This window comes from Alnus glutinosa, chromosome 10 (genome assembly GCF_958979055.1).
Source record: "Alnus glutinosa chromosome 10, dhAlnGlut1.1, whole genome shotgun sequence".
NCBI classification, from domain to species: Eukaryota; Viridiplantae; Streptophyta; class Magnoliopsida; order Fagales; family Betulaceae; genus Alnus; species Alnus glutinosa.
The window spans coordinates 8,883,890-8,904,921 of NC_084895.1; the positions used below are offsets into that span (position 1 = coordinate 8,883,890).

The 21,032-nt window shown below is 36.4% G+C and overlaps 1 protein-coding gene across 1 annotated transcript; it reads right to left on the reverse strand.

The window, feature by feature from the left end:
* Positions 1 to 1,922: 1,922 nt before the first annotated feature.
* Positions 1,923 to 19,135, reverse strand: LOC133880131 (ankyrin repeat-containing protein NPR4-like). The gene is made up of 8 exons (XM_062319011.1): positions 18,999 to 19,135; positions 17,595 to 17,974; positions 7,150 to 7,653; positions 6,912 to 7,061; positions 4,164 to 4,262; positions 3,870 to 3,917; positions 3,298 to 3,710; positions 1,923 to 2,655 (listed from the first exon to the last, which is right to left on the reverse strand). Exons 2-8 carry the CDS (start codon positions 17,965 to 17,967, stop codon positions 2,047 to 2,049), a joined length of 2,196 nt encoding a protein of 731 aa, XP_062174995.1. The 5' UTR covers positions 17,968 to 17,974; positions 18,999 to 19,135; the 3' UTR covers positions 1,923 to 2,046.
* Between the last annotated feature and the right edge of the window lie 1,897 nt (positions 19,136 to 21,032).

Genomic DNA, 21,032 nt, shown 5'->3' on the forward strand with positions numbered 1-21,032 from the left:
ACACATAACCGGCACTCAAAACACATACTAACAATTTGCCAAAAACAGGGGAACAACCAAAATCAACTTACATAATCAATCATGAAAGCTACAAGAAACAAAACCATAAAATCATTAGAAATCACCTTTAGCTTCTGGGATTAAGAACCACCGAAAAACTCTATTGAAACACACCGAAAACAGCCTCGGATAGCCAGAAAATCACCGGAAATCGCCCCTATTCTCTTCACCGGCGTCACTCGCCAGAAATCGCGCTCCCAACTCCGATGGCGTCAATTGGTCTGGAAGGATCGGGTCTCTCTCTCGGGCTAGATCTCTCACTCTCACTCTCAATAGCTCTCTCTCTCTCTCGATCTCTCACGGGCTGGTGTGCAGCAGAAGCAAGAAGAAATGGGGAGAAGAGAGAAAGAAAGGAAGACGAAAGAAAACGAAAGGGGGAGGGAAGCTACTGTGTGCGTGCGGGGAGAGAAGGGAGAAGAGAGGATCAGTTAGGTGGAAGAAGAGAAGAAGAGAAGAGAAGAAAAGGGTGAGGTGTGCGTGAGAGAGGAGAGAAAAGAAAGAAAAGAAAGAGGAAAAAGAATAGGGTGACACGTGGCAAGCTGTGAGTAGGTAGGAAGAGATAATGAAATCCCCCACAGCGAATCGGGCTGTGACACATAGCAAGGATGAGATCCCCTTCATTTAAAGCCTCCAACTTATATAAATTACACTAAGGCCTCATTTTACAATATTTCTATCAGTTATAAATTGTTATTTAGCTCGTCATTTCTAATTCCATTAAAACTTACACTTATAATTAATTATTTACTTACTAGGACTTATTTTATTATTTATTTTAACTCTATTATTTTATCTCAAACTTACTATATTTACATAATATAATTATTATCACGTAGAATATAATTATTAGTCACATCTATTTAATAAATGTAATTTATTAATTGCTAAACCCCCAATTTAATTTCCTGGTCTTTACAGTAACTTCCTTCGAAGACCTCGCCGATGCTCTTAGGTGCACCGATGAACAAAAGGTTGACCATGCGGGGCTGAAACTAGTATGTAAAAGATAATTTGTATGGATGGGCTTGTATATTTGTACTTCCAAGTTGTAGATTGGAATGCACATATATAATCACAGCTACGTAGTATGATGTTCACATGTTTATGAAATATCGGTGTTGACGTGATCAGTTATGATATGTTTTCAAGGGAAAAATTTTCATAAATAAAAATTGTAGCTGTTATTGTAAACGAATGATAAAGTAAAATGTCGATTCTATGCGAAAAATTAGGTAACATTCGTAACCTAACTCATTTCTTAAGTTGTTGTTATGCTGTTTAGTTCATTTTCACGCCCTAAATTATAGTTTTGGTATCTCTAGTTAGTTTTTGGTTTTAATACTAGATTAGTAGTTTGGTGAGATTTAACGTACCAAGTTTTGCATGGAGGCATTATTATGGCTAAGGACTCTTTTATGAATCATGTTAAGTCCTTAGTACTTATGTAAAAGTGGTTTTGTGGCTTTTCAGTTAGGATTTAGGATTCTGTCCTAGCACCGACGTTCGCCCTTGACTAACTAAAATTCGATGTCAAGGCCGAACGTTCCACCCCTCTATCTAATTGTTCAACCGACAAACAAAAAGCCTATTTTGAGTTATTTAGGATTTAGGACTTGTTTTTACTCGGATTTAGGACTTATGATAAGTCATTTCTTAGATTTCGAGATTGTGGAGCCTTAGAAGAACTTTTTTGGAGTAGCCTAACGATACAAAAGAGTAAAACTCACATAGATACTTGTTATAATTATACGAATGATAAATTATTAACATGTACTCATTCTGCTAGAGTTGAGATTTGCAAGTAGAACTTTTTCAATCGATTGGGAATATAAAGATAAAGAAAAAAAAAATATACGAATGATAAATGATTAATCAATTATGAGAGAGTCAGACCAATACGCTTAATACATCAAAGTCGAATGATCACAAATTGTTCATTTTGAACTCTTATTTTCTTTAGTAACCCCAACTATCAAAATAAATTACTTAAAACAAACGTTTCATTTTCCTATTGAAGATACTTGGTCCATATGTTGACTTGAACATGTCGAAAAGAACTGGAAACTGCATAAAACCGAATAAGATGACCGTAACACTAGCGAGGCAAATGACAGGAATGGTCATCCATGATTTTTCGGGCAGCATAATGAAAAGACCAGCACAAAAGGCTACCATCATAGTTGCAATAGAGAGGAATAGAGTAGAAAGTCCTATTATCATTTTTGTGGGCAAGGATCGGAGAAAATCTTCTTCTGCATAACGCGATGTAAGGATTCCCAGAAAGACCAATACCGAAGCTGATGAAGAAAATAGTGATAATGCATCGGCTATGATAAAAACGGTAAATAACTTTTTATGTGAGAACATTGGGAACCCTGTATTTTGATCATTACCACCGGGAACAGTGAATGCTGCAGTGAACATTATGGTAATAATGAGAGCTCCTACTACTGTACAAGAGGTTGCTGTGCCCTTCATCCATTTCTCTCCTTGCTTCACCATGTCCTTGTGGTTATGGGTAAAAAGTTCTCTAGGTGTCATCTCTGTATCATTTCGAATTATGTTAATCCAAGGAGTGCAAATTCTCTCCACCTCCTGCATTTATTGACTAAAATATTAAAAGAGAAATTTAAGCAATTATTGACAAGTGAATTCATGCTTCCTTTTGTGGCATCTCTTGTTATCCATTAAATCTCTTATTTCTAAATACAGAATGACCTTAATTAAAGAAATGGATTTTGGTTTTTTACAACTATGAACTATAACGTTGAAATCATATACGATTGAAAATCCTTGTTTTATAAATATGCAAAAATAAAAATAACAATTTAGTTTATGGCAGCAATGCTCAACTTCATTCTAGTTTGATGATGAATGTGGAATAATGAGTTTCCACTCTCTAATTGAATCAGGCGGTTGAACTTCATCAAAGTCAATTCAACGCTTTTTAACCTATAATAGGGTACCCACCGAATTCTTCATTATCTTTGTGAAAGTTTAGTCTTGAAAAGGAGAACTACAACCATTCCTAAAAGAAGACATCATAATTTATCATGAAGGTAGTTGTCACCGACCCTTTATAACTTTTATAGGTTCGATCCTTGAAATGATATAGATTTGAAAGGGGAAAAGTTGCCTTATTTTACAGGCTGGTAATTTTATTTGATTTAAAATAACTCAAAGCATCCAACTTATATGTGTAAGCATATTAGAAAAATATGGACTTAAAGATATGACCTGAAACCATTGAAGTTCACTCTGCATCTTCAAAGCTTCTCCTGCAATGCGATCACGTTTAGTGTAAGGTTCTAACATCCCTGCCATGTGCAAGATAGTGCTATTTGCTGTATCTGTAGCATTTGTAATTGAATTTTTCGCATCAATCCCGTATATAAGGCTAAAAATTTTTGCTTGACGATGCAGGACAGCGTAAAAAAATATTTTTCTTCCCATTGTATCAGTGCTATGCAGTAGTTGGTGATCTACTTTAACTATCTCGTCGATGAACTCAACAACCCCTCCCTTGGTAGATTGGAAGATGGCTCCATTAACATAATCGCCATTCATTTGCTTTAATTGAGTACACATTTGAAGTAGAATTTGATGAGCCTGGTGATGGAGCAACTTCATTTCATATATTTGCTTGATTCCTAGGTCAATTATCAATAACTGCGTCAATAACTTAACTAGATTAAAAGAAAAATAATAGATTGACCAGCAAAAAGAAAAACAAATTGAAGTAGGATATAAGGAAGTTTAACAATATTTATCACAATGGTATGAAATTAATCAAGTGGAGATGTAAATACCCAAGAGCTTAATGAGATTTGAAGCTAGCCAACGCAATACGCCTAGCACTGCAAAGTGACAATGAAACCCACTCACATAAACAAGTTAGAAAATTATCACCCCAAATTGAAAATCTAACTATTTTATAATCATGTATGCTATTGGAAAGTAAGATTTTAATTAATGTGATATTCAAATATTATTGTGCTTATGCGCCACGTACACGTACATTAAAGATACCCAAATATTCTCAATGTTGCATATATATATATATATATATATCCTTAAGAAAAGGAGTTTAGGCGATGACATACCTGATGTGCTAATCTTTATTTCATCACTTTCGTGTTTATTTGATTTGTGGATGTCTATATGAATTTCAGTAGTGGAATGCACTAATCCAATGGGTATACCTTTCAGAAAATAAGTCCAATGAATACCCGTCATACTTTAAACCACAAAGAAAACATACAAATGCAATGTACCAAACGAAATATAAATTTCTTCAAGTTTATATACGTCATATAAATTTTGTTTGTTCCTTGAAATTAATAATAAATAGGAAAGCATATAATATTAAAGAACAAATTGATTGAACAACTAAAATTGAATTTGGTTTGATTAATTGGATTGGCATGCCTTCCCCATTTTTGGTTCCTATGTTAATAGGTGATGCCCGAAGGCTAGAAAATTTTATTTTAGGGATATTTGCTTGAATCTTGCTAGTGGTTGATGCCTACTGTGATTCTGTTTTTCCATGTCTTGTTAAGGATTGTACACTAAACTGTTTAAGTAGTTAGTGCCCTAAACTCCAACTGGTTTATAAGATACTTTGATCTAAATTAAATAAAAAAAATTATTTACTGATATGTTTAATAATCATTGAGCATATAGCACATGGTCCGTAGATTGCATTGAATAAGCATTTTTCATGTGCATGTAAATGGTCATTAGATTGCAATGAATATGGTCTATGGTGAGAGTAATGCATGAGATTATCATATAGAAGATCCTAAGCCATAAACCTCACAATTTATAACTCAATGCTCGCAGTCAGTACTGGAACTAGCATTTCATTTCATAAGACTGTAACACATCAACCATGATGATTTATCTTGGTCATATGAAGGGGTGACTTTTGATTGATGTGCTGGTGCGAATTTAATGCAATGAATGGACCGCCGGAGTTTTCATTCCATTAAAACACTATCAGAAGGAATGATGTAAAACTTCAAGACTTCTTACAACATTGATTCTAAATCTTGAGAGGATCGTAGACTCAAATGTTAAGTGTAGGTCACTTTGATGCATTTAAGAGTTACATATTTTGCAGACAAAATTCTCAGTCATTGGGTGATCACATATAGCATTGTGGGAACTCCATTATCAAGAAGGAATCCAAATCCTTTGACTAGATCAAAGAGATAAGAAATTTTTCCTTGAGATATAATGGATTAATTATTCTTAGTCTCTAGCGAGAGCATTTTAGTAAGAGTTGCAAAAATATTTATTTGCTTCATGAAATGATATTTCACAAGTGAGAGAATAATTATGTGATTTAATTGGAAAGTCAAGGAAAATAGGTAGTGACTTAAAGGGATAGTCTAATTGACTTAAATTCAACTACAAAATATATTTCATGGAGGAATCAATTGTTCCTAATAAGAATTGTCCAAGGGATTAATTGTTTAATTAAAAAAATATTAACTAGAGTTTAGTTACAATTAATTTTCACTTACAATTAGTAAGTGGAATTAATTGTAATTAATAGTAACCTATGATAGGTCATGAGATGACAAGTGTCATAGGCTTATTGAGAATTCTTTTATTTTATTTTATTTTTTTCTTTAGATCCCTCTTGAAGGTAGCTAGTGTAATTTGACTGTGGTAACAGGCTATTATTTATTTTATTATTGCCATGTTTTATTCTACATCATGCACCACAATGAGACACTGGTAAGAGCTTGTGTAAGACAATCTAGGAGAAAAGATAGGGGGCTGGGATTAGGATGAAACCCAATCTTAATGTACGCTTATAGGATGAATGGGCTAGGGTTAAAAGCCACATGGGCCTCCTTTAATTTAGTGAGTAGAGGCTAGGGTTTTAGCCCTAGCCTCCTCACTTCCCTGTGGCTGTCCCCCACTAGGAGTCTAAGTGGCAATCTGTTTTAATTCCCACTCTAAGTGATCCTACCTCTACAAGTATTCACAACTTTATACATGGAGGAGCCCATGATGAGAGAGTAATATGCTAATTCACTCACAACTGATTTGAACATTTAGTAATCTTTTTGAATGAAAGTGAATTGATTTATCATTCTCTTGTGAGAGCCCTCTAATTCCTTAGGGAGTGAGAGGGGCAAGGGGAGACAAGAGGAAAGGAATTCAATTTTGTTCCACTACAATCTAGAAGTCGATTTTCAAGATCTCTCTATATTTTTCATAATTTTTTTATCCTGGGATTATTCCGTAGCACATGCTTGAGGCACATAGATCTGAACATATCTATGGCTGCTGTGAGCTTGCCTTTCAATGTTCATTCTTTTGGTTGGTGGTTGCTAGAATCATTCCTAAAAATTTAGGCCCGCTTGAGATCAACCATGTTAATTGTTACGGATGGTGCCTTGAACTCTAATTAGTTTGTAAGACATTTTGATTTAAATAGAATAGAATTGTTTATTCACTGATTTATTTAATGAACATTGGGCATATAACCAATTTACATATTTATCTTTTGTGATTATTATTTATCAAGTACATGCATATAAATGGTTAATTAATTGCATTGAATATGATTTATGAGATTATTATACGTACTGAAGATCTTAAACCGTGAAATCGGATCCTCTCCATTTCATTTGAAATGGATAGGAGCCGGTTGACGGCTGAGATGCCTTTAAAGAAATAAAAGGTTTAAAACATGCCACGTCATCAAGGACATCAAAATTGAAATTTAGCGTCAATCCTAATCGGCAAACTTCACGTAACGTTTGACCATGGAATTTGATACTGTCTATAATAATGGGTTCTTGGAGGAAAAAAGGAAGAGAAATGATACTTACATGCGTAGATCCAGTTTTTCCAAAATACGTGGTGGTTCCCACTGGGGAATGAAGAAGACATCGAAGCCAATGCGGCCAAACTGGAGGTATCATACTTGTTTGGAACAATAGCAGAACGTGGGCAATGCTGGAGCAAGTGTAGAGCAACATCTATTGTGTTGTACAGTAGAAACATAATTAATTAACAAAAGGGAAATGATTCAATATTTCAAAACAAGAATGAATAAATAGATCTTACCAAAATTATTGAGAAGTATGAAATGGGTAAGAGCCGTCGCACCATCGGTGTCGCTTAATGTTTGCAATGGCAGAGAGACAGAATAGAGATAGCGAGCCACTTCTATATTTCCATACTCTAGAGCCGTTATCAGTGGAATACTATTCGATTTGTCTGGGATGTTAAGTAAGTTAGTGTTCCTTCTACGCATGCAATCTACCATCTGGATATTTTGTAGAATAGCAGCCTGGGCTAGAGCTGTCACACCATTGTCGTCTTTTATTTCTAATTCCTTTTCCGACATTAACTCCACTAACTTCTCCACAATTTTAGTATGTCCTGTAAAGACAGCCACGTGAAGAGCAGTACGTCCATGGACTGAAATTCTTGCACTCTTTGCATCTTCTTGGTTGCTAAGGAAACCCTTTGCGGCATCCCAGTCACCATTATTGATAGCCGTACGTAAGGGCTCATACTGATACTGAAGGAGGTCGTTGTTTTCACTGCCTGCCCCTGCCAAGCTTACTGTAGAGTAAAATGAGTGAGTCGAAACTAAAAAACTCATGTTGTGGTTATAAAATATAAGACACGAATCCAACATGAACTTATATATATATATTGATATAACAGGAGATAATTAGGCATAAGATTTGACAGTACAAAAATTTTAAAAAAAAAATCATACAAAATATTTGTAGATTCTTTTTAGAGTAATATTTTTTTTCTTGGCCTACAAGAATTTTGTTGTCTCTAAGTATTTTGCTTGGCAAGCAGTCTAAATCTAGCCTATATAAAGGCATCTTGTATGTGTTGTTTTTCATTTCAGTTTTTAAGTATCAATTAAATTTCAATCTTTCAGAGTTATTTTTCTATTTGTTTATTTGGGCAACTATGGTCTTTCTTTTTCCTGTTTGTTATTTTCTCTCTTCTTTAATTCTGGTTTCAATCTTTAATTCTTAGTTTTTGCTATTATTTTACGTTGTCAAAACAATCTTAGTTCTGTCCGGCATCAATAAGTTAACTATATTCATGTTCAGATCACATTTGGGCTGTCCAAACTCACAATTTGGGTTCAAGTTGACTTGTCTGATTCACAATTGACCCATAATTAACCCGGTTATCATTCGTGTTTGGTTGATCCATGTAATAACCATAGCTTCCTCATATATAAAGTGAAATAAAATTAAATTTTAAAAAAAAAAGTTCTTTATCAATTTTAAAATTCAATTTTGAATATTAGAAAGTTAAACTCCCCAAATACACATTGAAGGATAAATTGGGAAGTAGATGCCCAAAGTTTTAACACGAATTAAATTAAAGATGCGGTAACTTCTTTTTTTTTATTGGGGGTGAATACCATTATGACACACATTAATACCTTAGAATCTACCTGTTAGTATTTTGGCCTCATTCTGTGTTTGGACAAAATCACTTGTGTGTGTAAAGATGCTTCACAGGGATTCTACTATTCAGTAGTGCTTCAGAGTCAGAAGATTTTCAGTTCCCTGTCAGCCGTCCGGACGATCGAGCCATCCCGTTCGGACGCCCATCTATCACTGTTCCATCCGTCCAGACCACGTGCCATACAGTCCGGACTCCAGACAGACCAAGCATTATCCGTCCGGACGACGTGTCTCTCCATCCGGACCCTCCACTGTGTCGAGAAGGTTCTATCCAGCTTGCATCCGTCCGGACGTTTCAGCAGCACATCCGGAGGCCTCTCAGTACTCGAACAGTCTCAGAATCTTTCCAAGTTCCAATAAAGGGAAAATCGATCAACCGTTCGGACAATGTGGTATCCCTTCCGGACACGCGTCTCCTTAAGGCAAGAATCGCAATTCAAATATCACCGTCCGGACGTCTGACTGCTGTGGTCCGGACACGCGTTCATCAAAGAAGAAAATTGCCAATTAGACTTCAACCGTCCGGACGACTGCCTCTCATGGTCCGGACGCACGCACATCAAATATGGAAATTGCGTGTTGAAGTTCAGCCGTCCGGACGCTCATCCCCCATGGTCCGGACGCGCGAAGCCTTATAAGGAAATTACTTGCAGCGGACGTGCGATCGTCCGGACGATGTGCCATCCCGTCCGGACGAGGCTCTTAAACAGGAAAGATTTCCCCGTGAAATTTTCAGAAAATCTTTTCGCACAGTTGTCCGTCCGAACGGCCCATGTCCACCGTCCGGACGGCGCCCAGGTATATTTTGTCTGACGCTCATTTAAGCCCCCAGATTATAAATAGAGGCCCCTGGGCATTGAGAAATGCAAGAATTCGGTATTGAATTCCACAATTGCTCAGTGACATGATATTTCCTCTGAAGCCATTTCAAGTGTATTGTTGCTGCGCTACATCTGAAGTCTATCTTAGGGGTTAGCCCTAAGGTAAAGGATTCCATTGAAGACCCCTTCAGGTAGGTGACCTGGTTGGGAAGCGTTCGTGTTAAGTTACACATCAGAGAGCAAGGTACGACCACTGCATTGGGTATATGTGAGTGTTACTATCTTGTATCTAGCTTTGTCTTCTGAATAGTGGAATTCCTGGGTTTGGCTGTCCCAGAGTGGTTTTTCTCTTAATTGAGTTTCCACTTCGTCAACAAAAATCTCTGTGTCTTTTACTTTCCGCTGTGCTTAATTTTTGTTGACACTTTGCGCACACACTTGTCTTTCAGTTAGAAGTCAAAATTTCAATTTTCACTACCAATTTAATATTTATGTTTTCTAGCTAATTTTAATCTAGTATCACATGGAAGTATTTCTAGAATTTAGTAGGGCGACTGTGGTTAATTGGTGAGTTATGTAAAGTGTTTGTTTTTGTTCTTAATTCATATGATTCCAAAATATTAAACTAGCTAGGTTAATCTAAGACTCGGCATCGGGCCAGTTAAAAATTGGCCTGCCCATAAGGGTATTGGGCAGCTATTCAGCCTAGTACCTTAGTCTGTGTCCATTTTGGCTATTCGGCCCAGTACCTTGGGCGCGCGATCCTTATTTTGGCTATCCTCCAAATACCCATATAGGGGATTTGGGGTATGTGGGTGTAGGTATTATCTATCAGCCCTCATAACACTTTAAACGACCTTTTTTTGGCAATTCTTTTTTTGAACACAATAACCTTCTTCATTACTGGAAAATAGACCCCAAAGGGTTACATAAGTCCAAAATACCAGATAAAAGAACAAAGCAACGAAGGCTGCTACAAACGTCCATTGGCGAATAACAACAATGCCCGAAGGCCTTAGGAGAGATTAGAGAAAAAAATTCTCTACCCACAAAGCTAGGAAAACCTAGCTTAAAGCAACTACCAAATTGGTAGACTGTGAATCAAGATAAGAATATACAAACAAAAAACAAACAAAAAACCCAGAAATGCAGGCTCCGGAAAAAAAACCACCGGAACCAGCGTGTGTAAAGCACGCGCCTTCTCTAGGAGCCCCCCCAACAACAGCTGACCTTCCAGATCCCAGATCGACACTTTCCGAAACCGAAAAAGTAAGCTGTGACTCACATGCGCGAGAGTAGAAAGAGAAAACCCCCGGTGAGTACAGGTCACGTACCGAACAGGAACGCACCACACAGTCTCATCAAACATCCATCGTGACCAGAGAGGGTTGAAGACCGTGACAGGAGGGTTCATGTTGAAGAAAAACCAGCCGAGTTTACAAGATCTAGCTTTGAACAATGTCTCCACCAAAAATCCTCCAACACCCGCCTTTCTCCACAAACTAGTACCTGAAATTCTCTGCTTGTACAAATTCTTATTCTCCGTTTTTTTCGGCGTAAAATGGTTTCTGGCGTAAAATATTTTTTTGGAAGTCATTTTTCAGGAAAATGTTTTCCGCCGAAAACATTTTTCAGTGTTTAGTGCATACGAAAAAGCACAAATACTTTTTTATTTTCATCCACTCATATTAACTTATAAAAATCAATTTTTATTCACAACATAAAAATATTAATGCAAAATAATATAAAAAAAAAAAAAAAACAACTAAAAAATTATGTTTAACTAAGATATACACATTGACTAACAATAATCATATATTTTACAAATTGGGATTATTTTAAAAAAATGTTTTTAAAGTAGCCGGTATCTGGCCATTTGTGCCGGATCCCGGCCATCCCGGCCATTCTAGCATGATCCCGGCCAGATGGAGGGGATCTGACCATTCTGGCCCATTTGGCCGAAATCTGGCACAGTATCGCAGAAATTCGGCAACGGTGGCCGGACATTGCCGAATTCCGATAGAAAATTTCAAATTCCGGCACCGACCTGATTCCAACCAGTGTCGGAATCTGGCTTATCGGAATCCAATGATGGTTGCTGGATTCCAATAATGGTTGACTGCTTGTACGTGAAAGTCAAGTGAGTCGTTTAAAAGAGGGTCGACTACGTCTGCCATCTGGGAAAAATGATTTACACTTTTAAAAATCGTAAATCATTTTTCAAAATTTACTAAGCATTTTTGGTCAAATGGAAATCATTTTTCAGTTAACTATTATTTTCGCCCCTACCAAACACAGGAAAATGCATAAATCATTTTCCAAAAACAATTTTTCGCCGAAACAAACGGAGCATTAAAAATTGTTCTCTCATTGATTCACCATTTCTTTTCTTGAATCTCGTTTCCTAGGTACGTGTCATTGTCTCATTTTTTTCATTGCTTTCAAGTGTTTATTTATTTCATTGTTTGATAAATTTTGTGCTTTGTTTAAATTTTAAACTTTCATTTTTATGCCTTTCTTTTTAATTAGCTGTAGTCTCAAACAAGAAGGATCTGTGATATTTGGTTATTTTGTTTTATGGCATATTTTTTTTACGCTTCAAGGATAAGTTTTGTTGTTCAATACTTCAATATGTGCTTAAAGTTTAATATGTTTGATTGCATGGAAAATTGCCAATATATTACGTCCAGAACATAGTGTAATTGCACGGAGTATCGAATCCTATTGTGTCATATCACGACCACCAATTCAGTTTGAGATTTCGACAAAGCTTATAGAAGGAAATGAGGACTCAGTTGAAGTTCAACGTTGCATTCCACCTGTAGAACAATGGTCAGACGTCGGAGAGGACCATTCAAATACTTGAAGATATGTCGTGGGCATGTGTTTTGGATTTCAAGGGAATTTAAGTTTGATACAGTATATTCCATTGATTGAGTTCACCTACAACAACAATTACTATGCAACAATCGGAATGCCACCTTATGAGGCATTCTACAGGCGTAAGTGTCAGTCTCCCATATATTGGCACAACGTCAGCAAAAGAAAGTTGTTAGGCCCAAAGCTAGTTCAGGACACCTGAGAAAAAGTGGCGTTCATCAAAACAGAAGATGGCGGGGGTGCAGAGTAGTCGAAAGAGGTGGCTATGTCGATTGTCTAAAACGAGAATTGCAATTCGAGGTAAGGGATAAAGTATTCCTAAAAGGAGAGAAAGAGGAAGTTGAGATTCAAGAAGAAGGTGAAGTTGAGCTCTTGATACATAAGACCTTTTAAGATAATCAAGTGGGTGGGCCTAGTGGCATACCAAGTTACTTTTCCACCGCATCTAGCACATGTACATAGGATCCGACGTCCAGAACATAGTGTAATTGCACGGAGTATCGAATCCTATTGTGTCATATCACGACCACCAATTCAGTTTGAGATTTCGACAAAGCTTATAGAAGGAAATGAGGACTCAGTTGAAGTTCAACGTTGCATTCCACCTGTAGAACAATGGTCAGTCGGAGAGGACCATTCAAATACTTGAAGATATGTCGTGGGCATGTGTTTTGGATTTCAAGGGAATTTAAGTTTGATACAGTATATTCCATTGATTGAGTTCACGTACAACAACAATTACTATGCAACAATCGGAATGCCACCTTATGAGGCATTCTACAGGCGTAAGTGTCAGTCTCCCATATACTGGCACAACGTCAGCAAAAGAAAGTTGTTAGGCCCAAAGCTAGTTCAGGACACCTGAGAAAAAGTGGCGCTCATCAAAACAGAAGATGGGGGGGGTGCAGAGTAGTCGAAAGAGGTGGCTATGTCGACTGTCTAAAACGAGAATTGCAATTCGAGGTAAGGGATAAAGTATTCCTAAAAGGAGAGAAAGAGGAAGTTGAGATTCAAGAAGAAGGTGAAGTTGAGCTCTTGATACATAAGACCTTTTAAGATAATCAAGTGGGTGGGCCTAGTGGCATACCAAGTTACATTTCCACCGCATCTAGCACATGTACATAGGATCCGACTTCAGTGCTGTAGTTTAAAACTATACAGTACATCTACTGTAGAAAAATGGAAGGCCCATTTGTTTTCTAAAACACTGTCGTTTCACTTATATGTAAACAAAATTGAAAAATAAAAGGCACAACAAATTTTTTTATTCTCATATTGTGGTTATCCTACTGTATTAGAAGGATATTGTGATGCTAATATGATTTTTGATTTAGATGACTAACATAGTTCGACCTATGTGTATACTAACATAGTTCGACCTATGTGATTTTTGATTTTTGGTTTACCTTTATATACTAACATAGTTCGACCTATGTGTATTCATTGTCATTGTTAGACTACCATAGCTCAACCAAAGAGCAGGATCTATAACTGGAAAAGTTGATATATTAGATTAAGGCATAATATTATTGGCAGCTCATTGAAAATGGTAAAATCTCCATGGAATTTGTAAATTCAGAAAGGAACTTGGCCGATTCTTTGACCAAGCCACTGGTAAGAAGACTGGTGACCAAAACATCGAGGGTAATAGGAGTGATACCCAAGCTATGACACTGCAATGGACACCCAGCTTCTATAATTAGAGATCCCGTAAATGAGGTTTAATAGGTAAAAAAAATTAAGTTGCAAGTGTCTCTGTGAGGTACTTTCATTTATCCTCCCCTATTTTTAGTTAGAAGATTAGTAATGAGTCCATTCTTATGGTGTGAGACAGTATAAATATAGAATAATTAAGGATGAACTTAAAGCTCTTAATGGGTGCATAGTCCCTACCGGCTCGGATGGGGTGTATTATGCACGCATTTTTTATTGATGTCACCTATATGAGTGAAGAGATGGTGCCACTTCTTATGAGATTAAGGTAGGTCTCTAACGCAATCATGAAACCCTAGAGGCACATAGCCTGTATAAGAAGCGAACTTGCTATAGAATAAAACTAATATAAAAGAAGCTCTGTGGATAATAAGTTTTGTCTACTTGTGGATGGCTTGAAGAAGTTTAATTCCACCATGATTCACTAAGTTCCTACTTATTTATTCTAAGTGTGGTTAAAACCCATGGGTACCACATTGATGCATGCTTTCTCAAGATTTTTCTTATTATAATGTTTGTAATTAACATGTGGGGGGATTGTTGGAGTGTATATGTGTTCCAAACACTTTTTCCCTTGTCTCACATTGGTTGGAAATAAGTTTCTCTTTGGCTTTATATACACTTAGGGACCTCCTTTAGTATCTTTAGATATTAGGCCTAGTCTACATGTGATGTCCCTAATGTTAATTGCCATTTTAAGAATAAAACATAATGGGATAAACAACTAGAATTACTTAGACAGTTGGAAAATACAATAGGACGTGCATAGAATAGTTATGGGCCAAAGAAATAAATTATACAAGGAAAATATGTGAGAAAATGAATAAAATGCGAAAAAATGGATTAAATAATAAAATTAATAGGGCGCGTCTGGACGGTTCAACAGGCTCGTCCGGACGGTACCTTATCACCACGTGGCTGACGCCTCATTCCACGCGCGTCCGGACGCCTGCTTTAAAGTGTCCGGACGGTTCACAATGAACGGTGTATTGTCTTCTTAAACGACGCGCATCCGGACGGTAGTCAGTGTTCGTTCGGACGGCCTGCTATGTGGCACACGTCTTCTTAAACGGAGCGCGTCCGGACGATGGTTAGTGCTCGTCCGGACGGTCTGCCTAAATGACACACGTCCGGACGGTTTGTGATGCCCGTCCGGACGGGGTCCGAATTAAAATGGGCAGTACGCCCATTTCTTTCTGTTTCTTCGGTTTTCCTTCGTTATTTCCTATGGTTTTTTCACCTAAAAATCATGATATCTTGAAATCCAGCCGTCCAATCTTAGATCCAACTTCGATAGCGTAATCCTCGAAGCCCGATCTACGTTTTGACCGAACGTTTTAAGGTAAATATTAAACTCACATCTTTTAGAGGTTTTTGTTAAATCTTGTAGAAATGAGTTTAACTTGGCATTTTCTCTAGGTTTGGTGTGGTTTGGAGTTGCCAGGAGCATCCCGAGCATTTGGTCACTGCTTGGTGAACTTTTGGTAAGTTTTCCATAGACATTTGTTTTGGATATTTTGTTAAGATGCTATATTGTTTTGATTAACCCCTAAGTTCTGTTTATGGGTTAACAATATTAGGTTTAATAAATACTTAGGAATGTTAGAACTTTATGGGTAAATTAGTAATACGGCTTTTGAGCGATTCAAAATGCCACTAGGTGTGATTATTAGTTGGAATGCTAATTAATGCAATGTATTGTGTTTTAGCAGCACATTGCGGTTGAGCTTAGAGTCGTTTGAATATTTGGGAGTACAAGCGACTTGAGGTGGGTATTCCACTCATTGAGAAAATATGTATTTTTATATGTATTGGATTGATAAAAAGATATATATCATTTATGAAACCGAACTAACCATATGATGAAATGTATGTTTTGAGATGATTTGATTAGTTTTGATTATGTTCAAATTATATCAATGATGTTTAAGAAATAGTGCAAGAGTGAAAAGTATTGAATTGATTTAAAGTGTTAAGTTCTGCGGTTGAGATTGAAATTATGCAAAATTGTTTGAGAACATCTCTTGTTGAAACTGTTTATGTTTTATGAAACTATGTTTTGAGTTTAAGAACATGTCATGTTGAAACTGTTTATGTTTTATGAAGAAACTATGTTTTGAATGATTTCAAAGTGTTGGTTTAAAGGTTGGATGGGTTTAGTTTTGAGAGAACGTGAATTAGCAACTGCATGATTTCAGCGTGATACAATAGTGAAATATATACTGGTCAAGCACAGAACATAGAGCATGTAGTATAGAGCATACATACCCCAGCAGTATCAGCATATCAGTATTAGCAGCATATCAGTATCAGTAGCCCCAGTTCATGCATATCATGTATAACATTGTTTTATGAGTGATATTTTTATATTATGAGTAGCTTTTACTAGATGTGTTAATATGCATAAGAGTTTTAATGGAAAAGAGCTTATGTATATTTCTATCGGATAGTTGCATGTGTTAAGATCATACATTGAACTTGAAAGTACATGGATACATGACTACCCGAGCGCGAGTAATGGCATGTCTATGAGTAAGAAGGTTGACTGTTATTGTTCTTCAGGAAAGACATGTTAGCATAATTGAGTTTAACTCTAGTGCTCTCATGATCTACTGACGTTCAAGGTACGAAACTGAAATACGATTAGAGATGGTGTTGCGAGTGTGTTGTTGAAGGATGTTATCCTAGTATGAAAGAGTTAGATGCCATGTTCCTTGCTTTAGACCTATGTGTATGCATGATATCTGTGATGAAGTGATTGTATGCACGTATGCCTGAACGACCAATGAAAAGTATTATTATAGAGGGGTCTATATATGGAAACTTCTAAGGAGGGATGTCTGGAACTTCTACATATTTTCACAGCTATGTAGTATGTTTTAAGTGTATTTCTGAATAGTCGGTGTTTGCTACATTAGCTATTAGTAAATTGTGGCTAATATAGTACTCGCATGACTAAAAATAAAATAACGGTTGGTTCTTTGTGAAAACTCAGTTAGTCTTATACCACTGAGGTCTTAGTATGTTTCATGCTAAGGCGGTGAACTCATCATTTCACCTATGCAAATGTGGATACCACCACAACCGTGTAGATGCTATTCCTGTGACTGCAGGTACTCCTGAGGCGGACGATGATCCGGTAGCACAGTATTTGGGTTACTACGATTGAAGCCCATAGCGACAGTCGTAGTGGGATAGGACTATAGTGTCCTTATTTTTGGGTGCTTTTGTATATCAGGCGCATGTTATGGGCATGTGTCTATGTTGGCTGAGCGACACGTAGTCGTGCCACTGCGATGACTTGTTCTATGTTTTGTAATAAAAAAAAAATAAAAAAAATAAAAGGGTCGTCACACTACACATTGGGCCTTATATATATCACGTCTAGTCTCGCACAAGTGAAATCCGGTCCAATTTTTCTTTAGCTCAATATTTTTTTAGCTGTTTTATTACCGTTGTCATCAGCTTACTATGTAAGCTAATACTTTTGCCTATAAAAGGCCCACCAGAGAGCATTTCTTTTTGGCTAATTCCTCTTCGTAGCCTTCCAATTTGAAAGTGGTTTCATAACTAATGTAGGCGCTACAGTCTAGTCATAAGAGGTTGCATGCATGTCAAGAGATTGAGAGATCGAGGGAGAGAGCGTCACCTGGATTGTTTGATAAGGAGTCACTTGGAATGTTTGACAAGGAGTCAGCTGGGATGTTTGATGAGATTCCTGGCCCGTACATTGTAGCCAATTTCTCCCAAACAGTTTTGGCGGAACTGATTTCCCTTATCTCAGATTGTATGTCCACCCCACATGAAATTTGAATTGGATGTAAAGCTGCAGCATTGTTCTTTCTCCAAGCCTTGAATTCAACTGCATCATCTTCTGGTTTAGGAGGTTCCGTGGTTGCTTCGACAATGTCCCAAAGATCTTGAGCCAACAAATAGTTTTTCATCGAAGCACTCCAATTCGCATAATTGTCATTTCTAAGAACTTCAAGAACAATTGTGCTTGAGAGAGTATTTGTTGTCATTCTTAATCTGTCAGATTATATATGAAGTATGTTAGGTGAAACACGGAACATATATAGACCATATGGTATATATTTCGTGTACATAGAAATTTAGTTTTTGCGTTCCATATATATGAATAAAAAAAAATAAAAAAAAAAATAAAAAGTACTTTGAAAATAAAAAAGCAAATGACACCAGCGCTGTCAAACAAGGCAACTGCAAAATACTCATATAAAAAAAAACACAATTTACAAATATCACACCAGTAAGTATTTATGATACCTATATCTGAGCTATTTCATGTGTTTCGGATTTTATATTTATATATAAAGAGTAATTATAAATACTTAACTCCTATCCCACTTGCATACTACTTGACTGATGTAGTAGTGCCATCACGTTTAGACTTTTTTGGTTTTAAATAAAGGCTAAATCCAATAACTGATGGATACAGTCACATTAGCATAGTAAAATAGAAATTACGGTTTAAGCTTAATGGTACATAGTTATAAATTTCAATATTTATAACTTAAATATTGCTTTTAATACCATGCCACTACAATCTTTTCATAGAATGCAATAATTGTTGGCCGAGTCTTAAATGGAATCGAAATTCATCTTATTCTTAGTTTTATTACTCATATTACGTAGAAGACAAAATTAACCATTCACTCTTAAACCGGGCAGACAGTTGGAGTAAAACATCATCCTCGAGAAGCCACTTAATTTCAAGACTCAGCACACTAGCCAATTCTAACTTGAACGCTTACTTCTCCCCATCTCTATCTCCTCTGTCTGTCGCCTAATAGCCGCCATATTGATAATATTAGCACTCTTAAAAGTCATTAAATAGTAACCATAAAAGTTGTAGATTTTATTTCATTTCTTCTTACTCCAACGATGAACTAACAAACCGTATAATGACTGAGACAATTACATGCATCACATCTTTCTTGAAGAATCCTCACAATAACTGTTATTTGATCAAATTAAGAGTTCAAACTAAATGCAAACGAAAACGTTGATGCATAAATGAAGCAGTTATACTTACAGCTTTAGATTTAGACGGGCTGTCTTCCCAAACCGTTGCTTGTTACTCCCACTGTGTAATATTGGTAGCCAGTAGAAGAACGTAAATATTTAAAGAAATGGTTAGATATCCACGGCGCCAATGCCTGGCAACTTGCTCGTAATTATTCAATACATTAAGACTTAAGCTAGAGCAACTTGCTCATAAATATAACATCCTTCGAACGTCCCGCCATGGTGGAAGCAACGTTGTACATGCACGTTGACCGGAACCAAGCCACGTTGTACCAAGCAACTTGCTCATAATTATTCATCAGATTAAGAGCGCTTAGAAGAAAATAGACTAAACGTTAGCTGTCTCTCTGATTCTTTACATATATATCATCCTTCGAACGTCCGGCCATGGTGGAAGAACACATGCTACCGACAACTGCTACTAATTTTTTTTTATTATTTTGTAAGTTGCTACTAAAATTTTAACTTTAAAGAAGACCTAGCGAAAAGCTCGCACGTGTACACGTGTTGTACCAAAAATTAAGATTATATTCTTGAGTTTCCTATTATGCTTGTCAGGGAGGCCAGGGAAGCAGAAATTATTGTCTATCGAGGCTAAATATAAATGAAAAATATATTAAAATAGGGGTCAAAATAAAAATGCAAAATTTATTAAAATTAAAAATAAAATTATTACAATACCGTTTATTGACAAAGGACAAAGTTTTCTTTTAATTTAGTTTAAATTGACATATTTTTACACCACGTGATTCTCAGAAGTAATTGTATAAAGTACATGTGGGAATGCACATAATCAGTTAATCCTGTCAAAAACGCATGTAAAAATCAAATACTTTAAAATAAATCTTTCAATTAATTTGTTTAAAAATTAATTGAATTGGAATTAGATTCCAGCAGGAAACAAGGCCCGGTTGACCATTTGCCCAATTCCTCGATCTCTGCTGGTGCTATACAAGCAATACAGGAAATAATATTGTAACAAGCAACTTGCTCATAATTATTCAATACATTAAGACTTGAGGGCAACTTTAGTACGTGAAGGCTTTGAAAGAGTTTTATGAGCAACTTGCTCATAATTATTCAAGCTAAGGCACGTTGTTTTGGCATTTGAAAGACTCAGTATTCAACATCAATAATATAATAAGACAACTAAAAAATGAGTATTTAGATTAGTTAATTTCCAATTCACTGGTGGCGGTGATGTCTGCTCCTGCCCTTCTTCTTCGTCCTTTTGGTGTTGAATTTGAGGATATGTCCACTGTTCACTTCTAGGTTGTCATCTCTCTTTTTTTCCAAAGGCAATAATATCCACGAAATTTATCTCTTTATTTTTCTATTTTTTGTTTTAATTGAATAAGGGTTATAGGGGATCCTTCCCAGTCCTCTTCATCCGAATGGAGATGATTCTAAAAATGAAAATGGGATGTGCTCCTGAACAACAAACCAAACACAAACTAAAACATTAATTTGAATGTTCGATCTAGCTAACTTGAATGAGTTCGATCAATCATACTTGAGACAGTGAATGTTCGATCTAGCTATCGTGCGATTGATCCTATTGCATTAATTAGTCTGATCGATCGGATGATCTACCATGATCGATCGGATGATCTATCGATCCTATTGATCTTTCATGACCAATCGGATCTTCTACCATGATTGATCGGATGATTTATCGATCCTATTGATCTATCATGATCGATCGGATGATTTATCGATCCTATTAATCTATCATGATCGATCGGATGATATATCGATCCTATTGATCTATCATGATCGATCGGATGATGATCTATCCATCCAATTAATCTATCATGATCGATCGAATGATCTATCGATCCTATTGATCTATCATGATCGATCAAATGATCTATCGATCCTATTGATCTATCATGATCGATCGTTTGATCTATCGATCCTATTGATATATCATGATCGATCGGATAATCTATCGATCCTAAATATGGATACATCATGATCGATCGGATGATCTATCGATCCTATTGATCTATCATGATCGATCAAATGATCTACCATGATT